The following is a 12475-nucleotide window of genomic DNA, read 5'->3' as shown; positions in this document are numbered from 1 at the left end:
CAGAAAGGGCAATGGCTATAAGGTCGATATGGAGAAGTAGGAGGGGGTTGAGTGGATGGTAAAGGGGAGAAAGCGTACAGGCGTCAAATCACTTCTGGCATGCAGAGAAGCGGAATGGAGGTAACTAGGGGCAAGCTTTCTTTTCTCAATCAAGAATCGTGAATCACGAATGTACACCATCCGTGCACCGCCGTCACTCGATTGGTGATGGCCCCACCCGACGATGGCTTGACCTCTTGAATTTCCTGCCGTCCGTAATCGCACCGTCGTGCAGAGTTTCCTGTTTGCGAACGCGACGTGTACATTCACAACAAATCACATAAAAATCGTGAATTTGTGAATGTGACTATCCAGAGAGAGACGTGAGAAGTTCATGGATCGCGTAGGCTTGCATAGCTTGTCGCGCCGACGTGTCGCGTAAATTGGGAATCGATCGGGCTCCCCTATGGCTCTCCAATCGGTGATATATTCTCGATATGTGGAATCGTCATGAAGATCGAAGCTTCGTCTCTTACAAATTGGATTCTTGATTCCATACGCATGACGATTGCAGATTCACGATCAAACAACTATTTCGGCCCTCTGCGATTCACAGATTCTCGATTCTCGCCAGTTCCTCCTTTGTCGGCGCCCAGTCACAATCGTGAATCGTGAATCGTGAATCGTGAACCGTGAACCTCGGCTTTCATTCGTGATTCGTAATTCGTGATTCGTGATTCACGATTAATATTCAGATTCACAATTCACGATTCGTGATTGATAATTAGTAACCCAGCTGCAGATCCCAAGTTGCACGTTGTGATTGCCGTTGCGTATTCACCGATTGCGTCCGATTCACGATTACAGTCACGACTGAGTATCGCTGACCTCTCTTGACTCTCGCACGCACGCGACACACTCCACACCCATCACTCTACGCCATCATCATACTATCGATCAACGTCGAGCTGCAGCAACATGTCTCTCGCATCCTCATTCGCGGCGCTTAAAGCGCAGAGGGATGCGCGACGCACCCCCTTCTCTCTTGCTGCTACCGCCGAGTCAGACTCTCATCAAGGTGGCCACGCTTTGGTGCGCGGCGATATGAGTCCACCAGCTGTACCTTGTGCAGCACAGCATCAACCTGCAGCTGTACCCATCCCTTCTAGTCGCCATTCGCCGGCAGATCCCGTCGCTGTACGATCCAGCGTCGACATGGACGATCATACCGAACAGCCACCACCACCTGTGCCGCGACCAGGCGCAGCGGGCAACAAACCCGAACCTGGCGCTGCTGGTAGTCGGGTGAGGCTACCTGACATTCAGGATCTAGAGCTCCGCTTTGATGCCTACTCGAGCGAACGTGCGCTCTTTTATGCTCCTCTACCCAAAAACGGCCCGAGACCATCGGACTTCTCGACTTCCACATCCTCTTCCGCCTTTTCGCCGCACAACAACTCCCGATCCATCTCTGGCTCGCTCTCGTATTCCTACTCTCAGCTTCTGTCCAGCTCCTACTCGGCGCCCGGTGGATGGGCAGCTGCAGGTATCTCGAGCTGTCGTCCTGGAGATGTGCTTCTTCGTGTTCGTCCCGAAGTGGCCGTGCTCTCTACAGCTCTGCTCGAAGTGCGCTGCTCGGCGTGCTATTCACCGCCTAGCTCCGAGTCTGCTTCCGCTTCAGCTCCTACAGCAACAGCTGGCAAGCTTCAGAGATGCTCTGGCTGCAAGGTGACTCGTTACTGTTCGGCTGGCTGCCAGAAACGCGATTGGCCGGCGCATCGCGACGAGTGCAAAGCGCTCAAAGCGATGCAACAGCTTCATTCGTATCGGTCGACCCTCCACCAGCAACAGAAGTTGAATCATCGCCTCGCCAGCAGATACTCGAAGACTCCCGCAGCAACGACCCCTTTTGGCGTCGGCTCTTTCCAGGATAATGATCAGGTAATGGCCGCTGCGGCTGCTGGTCGCGTACAGGACGTGGAGGGCGACGGAGAGGACAAAGACGGTATGGACAAAGATGACAAGACGACTCCCTCTGAAAGCAAAGATCGCATGCGTCTGCCCAGTGCCATGATGCGTGCATTGGCACGATGGATCTGGGCTCGCAGTCGTATCGGCACGGGCGGAAAGGACAAAGGTAGAGGCGACGGAGGTGATCTGCTCGAGCTGTGCTCGCATCGTGAGCGTTTCGCGCCCGAACAGCTTCAACAACAGGCACAGCTCGCCATTCACCTTGCGCAGTACCTGACCGCGGCGGCGCGGGCAGCAGCAACGTTTGGACCAGTCTCGAGAGGCGAGGCGAACCTAGACGAAATGATGCAGCCTGAGACTGTATTTTCGCAGGGCGACGCATTGCGAGCGCTTGGCATCGATTCAGCCACCGAGTTGCTCGACTTGGTCTGCCAATTCTCGTGCAATTCGTTTACACTGGCCGACAGCGATTTGAATGCGCTGGGCGTGTGTATGCACGCAAGCATGGCCATGCTCAACCACGCTTGCATACCCAATGCAGCCGTCGTATTTCCATTCGGTGGCGCTGCCAAGGGCGGCCAGCAAAGGTGGAACGATGGAGATGACAAGATCATGCAGCTGGTGGCGTTGCGCGCGATCGAACCAGGCGAGGAACTGCTCATTTCGTACGTGGACCTTTGCGACACGGTCGAAGAACGTCAAAAGCAGCTCAAGCAGCGCTACTGCTTTGACTGTCGTTGTGATTTGTGCTGTAAGAGCCATGCCAAGAATGCTGCTACCAGTTCACAACCATTTGCATCGCCGATGCCGTTATCGTCTTCTCAGCAGGGCTTTCGAATGCGTGCGCCGCAGTCCACCAACTGGATCGATCCACGACGTGCCGTATGGTGTCCCAATCGCTGTGGTGGCTGGATTGACGGAGACGCTTTCGAGACACAAACCAATGCACCTGCAGGCGCCGCGAGGTGCAACAAGTGCCATTGCGTGTCGAATTTGAAAGCCTCGGATGTAGCAAACGACACAGTGCAGGCGAGAGAGGCTCTGGAACAAGCTTCGCGATTGTTGGATCGGGGAGAGGTCGAAGCTGCCTGGACTCGATGCGCTAGGGTTGTGCCATGGCTAGTGGAGCGCTATCCGCCTTCGTGGCAGCCTCTGTTACAGCTGCTCAGGCTAGCGACAACCTGTCTGATTGAAGCAGGGTCACTGTTGCTGTCACAGCCATCCGCCGAGGCTTGGAGCACAGAGGCCGCGATCTACTGCTTCGACGAAGCGGTGAGGATGCAGATGCTCGTAGTAGCCGGCATGCAGGCATCCAACACGCCCATCTACGCCGTGGGACACCCTACGCGAGCTATTGCGATAGCGACCTTGGCAAAGCTAGTTCTGGCTCAGTTTGATCACCCGCACCGTCTTGATCCGCAGGGGCTGCAGAACAGCACGCCTGCGAATGCGCCAGTATGTCGAATTGCCGTCGAACAGACAGCGGCGCAGGGTGGCAAGATTCTGTCTGTTCTCAGAGACCCGCCGAGCGTGCCCGACGAGATGCGACTGCAGATGGCCAAGCAATTGCTTCAACAGTCGATTGAAGAGCTCGACATTGGCTTTGGACGGTCCAATCAGGGGGGCGGCACTGGACGCGAGATGCGCACTGCACTCCAAGAAATGGAAGAGGAGATGGTTTTGCTCGCCAAGACCAATTCACTCTCTGTGTCGTAGCCACTTTGCTCGCTCAGCTCATACTTTGCAATGAAAGCTAGGGTTTGAACATGACCTTTGGATCAAGCAGACTGACTCGGCGAGCTCAAGACATACACAGCATCACATATAGAAGACATTACGCATACTTATTAGCTCAATCGTAAATCACGAATCGCGAACGTTGTTTGCAATTTACTGTATGAGTCGCGAGTGAACAACCAACCGCCACGGTCAAAGGGGTTCACGTTCTGGATCGACGCGTCGGTGCTAAACGCGACTCGACAAGTGAGAACAAAACGTGAAAGGTGGAAAAAGGCGCTTCAATCCAACACTCACACTCACGACTCGTAACTCACGCACACACACGGCACCAGTCACGAGTCACGAGTGCACACTTTACTCACGACGTTTCCACCGCGTATTCGTGATTCACGACTCACGAGGAGCAGCCAAGTGAATACATTGTGAATTCGTGAATCGCAGAATCACAATCACGATTCAGAATTCACGATTCGTGATTACTTTAGTCGTGAGGGACTGACTACGTGACTGAGTTCAGACGGACGGCGTTTCTGTGCAGATGCGCAGCTCCACTCACCACTCAAAACTGACAAGTCGACCCGACTCGACGCGTGTCTCATCCTTCGTTGCCGCCATTCATCCCACAGCCGTCAGCTTGTTCCCACTCTATACTGATTCGTGATCGCTGCGATACCGCTGACTTGTTTTCCTAGTTGTCACCTCCAAACCAGCCTCGTCGCATCGGTACTGACCTCTTTTTTCGCACAAAGAGACGACGCGTTCTTACGCCTACTTGCTGCTCCAGCGAAGAGCATCTCGGATCTCGCATCATCATCGCAGAACAAGGCATCGTCCCTCATCCCTATATCTGCTCGTCCACGATGGTGACGGCCACCTCCACGGCCAGCTCCGCTTCGGGCTCGTCGACAACAACGCCTGCCACTCGCCGCCAAGCCCTCGCCCGTCTCACTCTCAAAGGCAAGCTATATCAGAAAGGTTCTTCGACAGATGCACTACTGAAGCGCGTCCGCCAAGTACGCACCGAACTCAGCGAAATGGATCAGGATGCCGTCGACGTAAACTCTCTCAAGGACGTCTGCAAGGAGCTCGTCACGCCTGCCCTCATGCTTCACAAGGACAAGGCGGTCAAGGCCAATGTCGCCTGTTGCCTCGCCGACATGCTCCGCCTCTTTGCTCCTAACGCTCCCTTCACTCCATCCGAACTGCGCGACATCTTTCAGTTCTTTTTGCATCAGCTCACCATGCCTCAAGCCGGGCTTTCCAAACCCAATGGCCCACAGTATCCCGAGTACTTTTACCTTCTCGAGAACCTGAGCAACGTCAAGTCGGTCGTGTTGATCTGCGATCTCACCAACGCCGACGAGCTCATGACCGACTACTTCAAGGGCTTTCTCGACCTCGCGCGACCAGACATGTCCAAGAATGTCGAAATCTGCATGGCCGATGTGCTCGTCCAGCTCATCGACGAGTGCGTCACGCTTCCTTCCGAGGTGCTCGATCTTCTTCTCGCCAATTTTACCACCAAAGCCATCAAGCACAATCCTTCCGCGCATCGCATCGTCGTCGAGGTCTGCTCCAACACCAAAGATCGTCTGCAGAAGAACGTCGCCCAGTACTTTAGCGAAGTCATTCTTTCCGCTACCCAGGAAGAGGATCACGACGAGCGTCTCGAAAGCCTGCAGACCGCCCACTCGCTCATCGTTCACATCAACCGCGTCGTCCCCTCGCTTCTTCTCAACGTCATACCCCAGCTCGAAGAGGAGCTGCGAATCGAAGACGTCCAGCTTCGCGTCCTTGCTACCAAGGTACTCGGCCAGATGTTTGGCGAGAAACCCTCCGCCACGGCTGCCGAAAGCAGCGATCTGGCGCGAAGATACCTCAGCACTTGGCGAGCGTGGCTCGGAAGGGCCAACGACAAGTCGCCCAGTCTGCGCGTAATTTGGGTCGAGTCCACCAAATCTATCCTCGTCAACCATCCTGAACTGCGTCACGACTTGACGCCGATCCTCGAAAGGAAGCTCCTCGAGCCGGACGAACGCGTGCGCGCCGCTACCGCCAAGATGCTTGGCTCGCTCGACTACGAGACAGCGCTGCATCACGTAGACAAGTCGGTGCTGCTCACAGTGGCAGACCGATGCAAGGACAAAAAGACGCTCGTCCGCAAAGAGTCGCTTGAAGCCATCGGCAAGCTTTTCGATATGGCTTTCTCGGAAATCGACAACAACGACCCAGCGGCCATTCAGCAGTTTGCATGGATTCCACAGGAGTTGTTCAAGTGCCTCTATGCCGGCAGCAATGAACTACAGGTGCTTGTAGCTGCCACAGTCGAAAAGTACATCCTTCCAATTCCGAGCAATCTCGACGAGGACGAAGCAGCTTTCACCAACCGTCTATTGCTGGTGATGAAGTACCTCGAGCCTGAAGCTACCCGGGGGCTTTTCCGTCTCAGCAACCTCATCTACACACGTCCCGCGCTGCCGGACCGCTTCATCGATTGCTGCGAGGAGTACAACGGAGGCGACGTGGCTCCCAACAAGGACTCGGCGGTGGTCAAGGCGGCTATGGCCGATCGAATTCGACGCTGTGCATCGCTTTTTGCCGACGCAGAACGCGCCATGACGGATCTGCACGCGTTCGCCAAGCTCAATGACACGCGCATCTACCGTCTCATGCGCACCTGCTTTGACCCACAGACTGACTTTAGAACCGCCACAAAGGCGCGAAACGATGCACTACGTCGCGTCGAGAACGCCAACGCTAGCATTCTGGATACGATCACCATCTTTATCCGGAGCGCGTCGTACATGATCCTTAACCGATCTTCGGTGCCGACGCTGATCAAGAAGCTGTCGCACAATGGTGGCTCGGCATCGCAGCGATCAAAGGCGGCTTCCACGTCTCAATCTCAGTCTCAGTCGGGCGACTTGTCGGATGCTGAGACGCATCGGGCAACGGCCAACGAGCTGCTCGAGTTCATCGCAAAGCGGTGTCCGGCGATGCTGTCGATGCACGTGCCCGAGCTGAGCAGAGCGCTGTTTGAAGACTCGAATGCGATGCTCACCCAGACTTGCTTGCAGGGTCTTGCGTCGGTGGCTCAGTGGAACGCTTCCAAGGTGCAGCTGGACAAGAAAGCGGTGGAGCGGCTGGCCAAGTTGGTGCTCAAGGGTACGCCGTTGCAGGCGAAATTCGCGGCCAAGTTGCTGGCGATTGTTGCTACTGGTGGCGTAAGGGGTGGGCGCAAAGCTGTGGGGCAGAAGGCGGGCACCGCGGGCATGTCTGTGTCGAGCAGCGTTGCGTTTGGTGTGCTCGAAGAGGTGCTCGATTCGGTTGCACAGCAACTGGCTGCTGCCAAGTGCGGACGACAGGTGGCGATTCTGTACAGCTTGGCTCAGTTTTTCAAGCACGCTCCTGATGCGTCGGAGAACGTGAGCAGTACAGTCGTGCGGACGATGCTGTCGGACATTCTGCTCAAGCCGTTGACAGCGAGCAAGGCGAAAGCGTACGCGAATGACAGCGAGGATTGGATCGAGGATGTGGCTGTGGATGACGAGCTGAACGCCAAGCTTTTGTCGTTGCAGGTGTTGACGAGGAGGTGCGAGGCGTTTGGCGAGACGGACAGCGCAGGCGATATGGCCAAGCCCGTGTTTCGACTGTTGTGGGCGGTGGTGGGGGCAGGAGAAGCGAAAGCGCTCAATACGCCAGCAGCGGCCAAGTCGCGGATGCGTCTGCAAGCGGCTCTCTGCGTGCTCAAGTTGGCGCGCCACCCAAGTTACGATGCGCTGATCACGCGCGAGTACCTGGATCTTGCTTTTATGGTGCAAGACGAATCGTTCAATGTGCGTTCGCGTCTGCTGCACAAACTGCTCACTTACTTGCAAGCACGGCGCATCGATGGACGCTTCCTTGCCATGAGTTTTCTGGCGGCTTACGATCCCGAGGACGAGAACAGGAATATGGTGCTAAGGTACTGTCAATCCAACTCGCGCGCTCTGCCTGCCGACCAACGACTCAAGCATCTCGACGTATCGTTTGCTCGCTTGATCCATCTGCTGGCACACCATCCGGATTTCTCAAGCGAGACAAACGAAGATCTACTGCAGTTTGTCAGGTACTTGGACTTCTTCCTGGACTGCTTGGCGGGGGCTACAAACGTTTCGCTGTTTTACTACTTGGCCACCAGGGTTAAGGGCGTTCGGGATGCCGAAAGCCAGCGCGCAAGCGAGAAGCTGTATGCGCTGTCTGAACTGGCGCAGCTCGTTATCCGGAAGAGGGCTGCACAGCACGGATGGACTATTGAAAGTTATCCAGGCCGCGTTACGTTACCTGCCGACATATTCAAGCCACTCCCTAGTCGGGATGTGCAAAGGGAAATATATGAGCGCCAGTATCTGCCTAACGATCTTGTTCGGCACATGTCCGAGTTCAAGCTAAAGACAAAACCGACCGTCGGTGCCAAGTCAAGGTGGGTTCCGGCGACTAGACCGCCAAACAACACAGCCCAGTCCAGCAAACGGCCTGCTAAGAAACCCAAGACACACAATGCACACACCTCCCAGTCTAGCCTCCACGACCCCGATCCTGATGACTCGAGCGATCTCACCGAGCCAGAATAGTCACTCACTCACAAAACCTCCGCAGATCCTTTCGCATCACGCACCTCATCCTTCCCTATCATCCCCCATCCTGTCATCCCATCCTGCGTCCAGGTGTCTCTTACAACCCAATCGTGAATACCACTCGTCACTCAGACCCACAGCCCAGTTCATCGCGCATCCAGTCCAGACTTGCCTCTTGAAGCCGAACCAGACGCCCAACTCCAACCTACACAAAGACCATCCACATTCCCCGTCCCCACTCATGACTGCAGGTAAAAGTACACATGAATTAGCACTACAAGCCTAAATAAGACAAGGACAGAGGGCAGAAACAAGAGAGCCAACGGGGGTTGCAAATCCTTCGAGGTGCGTGAAAAGGGGGGAGGACGCGCAGTGACGAAGCGAGAGCCAAGCCAAGCAGTGGATGCAGCGCACAATGCTAAACGTCAAAAATGACAAGGCAGGTCCGCCATCAACGCATCCATCCTCCGCGTCCCCTGCCACCTCCTTCAAGATGGCCACCTCTGCCGCCACCACGAGCACGACCTCTGCCACCCCAGCCACCGCCGCCGCTGCTCCTGAAGCCGCCACGCGGGTACAATGTGTGACCGGGTGGTGGACCGCCACCTCCGCCTGCCAGATCGTCATAGTCTCGATAATCACCTACCCTTGCATTGTCGCGACCAGCAACCGCTGCTGCTGCTGCTGGTGGTGGTGGTGGTGGAACTCCACTGCTATTGGCACCCGAGGCATTCAGGCCACCACCACCTAGAACCAAGCTTCGACCGCGGATTCCAATGCCTCGATTGTATGGATCGGACGGTCGATCATACGGCGAGACAGGGCCTCCTCGCACGGCATTGTCGTACTCTGTCACAGAGGGACGGCGATACGGGCCATAGTGCGAGTGCGAGTGCGAATGCGAGTGAGAGTGCACGTGTGAGTGTGCGTGCGATTCGAGTCGATCCGCAAGACCAGCGCTCGAACTGCCGCCTGCAACTTCACTGCTGACACTGCTGCCACCTGGGGCCAGATCATCGCGGCCATAAACACGGTCGTCCCTGCCATACCCCGCCCTAGCATGTGCAAGGTCTCGACGATCGCGACCCCATCCGCCTCGCATGGGTTCGCGTTCCCCCATGCCAACAGGCTCGCGCGATCGCTCGCCCCAACCCATGTCACGGCTAGCACCGCCTTCTCGCATCGGGTCGTGGTGACGGGGCGCGTAGTCGCCGCGTGCATCCCGCGCTTCGCGCGCCTCTCGTGCCTCTGCCCACGCTTCTGCACGCGGGTCCGTGTCGCGCATGCTGGCTGGGGCTTTGGGCACCCCGGCAAAATTGCGTGGCGGATAGCCGGCCGAGCTGGCAGGCAGTGCTGTGGAGGCTGGCGTAGGCGATGTGTGACTAAGCGCAGGGTAGCGCGACGATGCCGCCGAACTTGCGGAGCTCGCCGTAGACGGTGTATTGGCCACTCCGATCGCTGCACCGGAAGTTCCGATCCGTGCTGGCGTGGAAGTGATGGATGGTGCCGCAATGGTCGGCGTTGCAGACGACGACGACGCTGCCGCGCTGGCACTGGTGGCAATGCTGGAGGCCGGTGCCATCGATGGAGGCGGTAGATTCGTACCAGGAGGACTCATGAAGGCGCGAGGTGCCTTAGGAGGGTTGAAGCTCGTCAAAGTGGACGGCGAAGGCGGCATACGGCCTCCTGTTTGCGTGCGCGTTGCTCCAAACGAGGGAGATCGGAGCGGCGTTGATGCTCCCCACGTGGTCGCTGTCGGCGTGGTGGTTTGTCCGGTGCTGGTCGTAAGAGGTCTGGCAAATCCATCTGCATCTGCAATTGCAGCCGTACTACCCATTGAGCCAGTTTGCTCGACAGTAGCTGGCTGCTGGGAAACCGACGAGGCTCGGTTTTGACGTGTTTCTAGACGCATCAGCAATGCTGGTGTGTCAGCACCAGCAGCTGCAAGTGGAAGGGTGCTGGTATTGGAGGCTGGTGAGGATGCGGGGCCAACCATGTTGCTGCTGGCGCCAGAATCGACTGTGACGGTCGTATCTGTCTCTTCGGTGTGCACTGTACCCAGTTCCTTCGATGGACTGACTAGCGGGACACTGCTCTGTTGCTGCTGTGCTGACGGATTCGTCGTAGGTTCTGGCGAGGGCGATTTTGGGATCTCGACCGAGCGAATGGCTGTTGGTGCCGAGATGGAGGTAAATAGCATGGCTCGTGGCGCTGATGCTGGCGTCATGCTTGTCTCGACAGCGTCTGACACGGCGGTGGTCGACGGTGGCGCCAGGCTTGTGCAAGTCGCGACGGTCTCGGCTGGCGTCAAGGTCGATTGCGATGATCGAGCCGGAGCAGGCGGTGGAGGCTCACTCCTTTCGATCGCTGGTGAAGGCATTGGCGCAACGTCGGACGTTGGCGTAGCAGGGGTAGGCGTCACAGGGGTGAGAGGAGGTTTCGATTGTGCACTCTGTTGCTCCGACACGCGGCGTTCGGCGAGCCGACGCTTGTACTCGGCGAGAGAGAGCTTGACTCTAGGCTCTTCCTTCTTGACCTGGGCGACCGGTGTTGGCGTCGCTGCAGACGCTTGGCCGGATGTGATGGCATCTTGAGTCACTGCGTCTTCCTCGAACTTGGGTCTCGCGTCAGCGGTGGCGTCGGTTGACTCTAGGTTAGCTCGATCTGGTTCATCAGACTGCTTCGCGCGAGCTTGAGACGTCTGATACTCGTCGGCTGTAGTGGGCGTAGAGGCAGCAGGATGAGCTGTCTCTTCGTCAGCACTTGCTTCCGAATCGGACAAGATGCGTCGCACCTTTTTCGCCTTAATGGTCGCCTCGCTCTGTGCAGACTTGGGATCTTCCGTTGTAGAAGGCTTTGGGAGCGTTTCCTTGTTGGTCTTCTGGAGCAAGGTCGTGTCGCTGGCTGCCTGTGCTTCGTTCGTGATATCTGTGCCTCGAGGACCAAGACTCTTGTGGGACATGCGCGGCGTCGACGTGGTCGACGTGCGACTTTCAACGTCAGCCATCGTCGTGTCTCCATCATCGTGTCGATGCTGCTGGTCGCCGTCCAGCTCGTCGTCCACTGAGAGACCTTCTTCGCTGGATTCTGTGTCTCCAAGATCCAGAATGGCGTTGCGGTGAATACGAGCCTCTTCGCGTTTGCGACGCTTCGAGGCCGACTCTTTGGGGCGAGACTGGGAGGTCTTGGCTCTGCTATCTTGTCCACGCTTGGCGGCACGTTTTTTCTTGGCCAGCTCGATGTCCGACAGACGCCGCTCGTTCTCGAAGCGATGCTTGACCGACAGACGTGGCAGGTCAGGGGGCGAACCGGGCATGGAAGTGTCCGAGCTGGGCGATGGGACGGAAGAGAGTGGCGAGCTGGGATCCGCAATGTTTCCAGCCTTTCTGCGCTTCCTGGCGGGGATGGCTGCAGATGAGTCGTCAAAGTGCTTGTCTTCATCGGAGGAGAAGTGCAAGGCTGTACGCGCAGCATCGAGCTTGCCTTTGCGCTTAGTAGCCGACTTGGACTTGGGCGCCATCTCTGCGGAGCGTCTTGCCTTGACAGACTTGTTCTGAACCGTGGCGTCGTCTTCGCCTTCAATATCCTCGTTGGTAGCGCTGTCATCATCGGAAGGTACCACGACTGCCTTGATGCGGGTGCGCATGGAGCGCTTCTTGGGAGGCAGCAGGAAGAGACCCGAGAGTTCGGTATCGACAGCGTTAGCGTCACCGCCTTTGGCAGATCGTCGATGCGGGTGTAGGCCATCGGCGGCGGCCTGTAGTGCATCCATGAGATCATGGTCTTCGTCTTCGCTTATCGTGTCGTTGTCGCTCAGGCCAGACATGGGGTCAGTGAGTGAAGAGGCGAGGGAACGCGTGTCATCGTCATCAGCATCCACATCAGAGGGAGCAGAGTTATGGTCGGACTTGTCGATGCGAGTCTGGGTCGATGTATCGTCCTTGCGATCATTACGTTTGGCGATGGCTTCGTTACTCCCACACCCAGTTTCGCCATCGTCAAGGGACTGCATTGGCTGAGATTCGCATTCGGCTGCCAGAGCGGCGAGCAGAGCCGGATGGGCAGGGGACGAGGCATCCTTGACAGATGTCTCTGGTGTGGGTGGCAAGCTGATGGGTCTCCAGTGCCGTTGGATGCCGACGAGAGGCGAAAAGTCGGGAGGTTTGCTC

General features: G+C 56.9%; 3 protein-coding genes across 3 annotated transcripts in view; 2 read left to right on the top strand and 1 right to left on the bottom strand.

Annotated features, from left to right (window-relative positions):
• Positions 1-957: 957 nt before the first annotated feature.
• On the top strand, positions 958-3666 carry UMAG_11964 (uncharacterized protein; the record flags this gene model as incomplete). The annotated part of the gene is made up of 1 exon (XM_011392052.1): positions 958-3666. One exon carries the CDS (start codon positions 958-960, stop codon positions 3664-3666), a length of 2709 nt encoding a protein of 902 aa, XP_011390354.1.
• An 884-nt stretch (positions 3667-4550) lies between these two features.
• UMAG_03740 (uncharacterized protein) lies at positions 4551-8303 on the top strand (the record flags this gene model as incomplete). The annotated part of the gene is made up of 1 exon (XM_011391893.1): positions 4551-8303. One exon carries the CDS (start codon positions 4551-4553, stop codon positions 8301-8303), a length of 3753 nt encoding a protein of 1250 aa, XP_011390195.1.
• Positions 8304-8757: 454 nt separating this feature from the next.
• Positions 8758-12475, bottom strand: part of UMAG_15082 (uncharacterized protein) — a gene marked incomplete at both ends in the record, with an annotated part of 5815 nt that continues 2097 nt past the window's right edge. Inside the window, one exon of the mRNA XM_011392060.1 lies at positions 8758-12318. Within this exon, the coding sequence (XP_011390362.1) occupies positions 8758-12318 (3561 nt within the window). The remainder of the gene's footprint in view (positions 12319-12475) is intronic.

The sequence above is a fragment of the Mycosarcoma maydis genome, chromosome 10 (assembly GCF_000328475.2).
Source record: "Mycosarcoma maydis chromosome 10, whole genome shotgun sequence".
Classification (NCBI taxonomy): domain Eukaryota; kingdom Fungi; phylum Basidiomycota; class Ustilaginomycetes; order Ustilaginales; genus Mycosarcoma; species Mycosarcoma maydis.
This window is presented reverse-complemented; position numbering and strand designations above follow the sequence as displayed.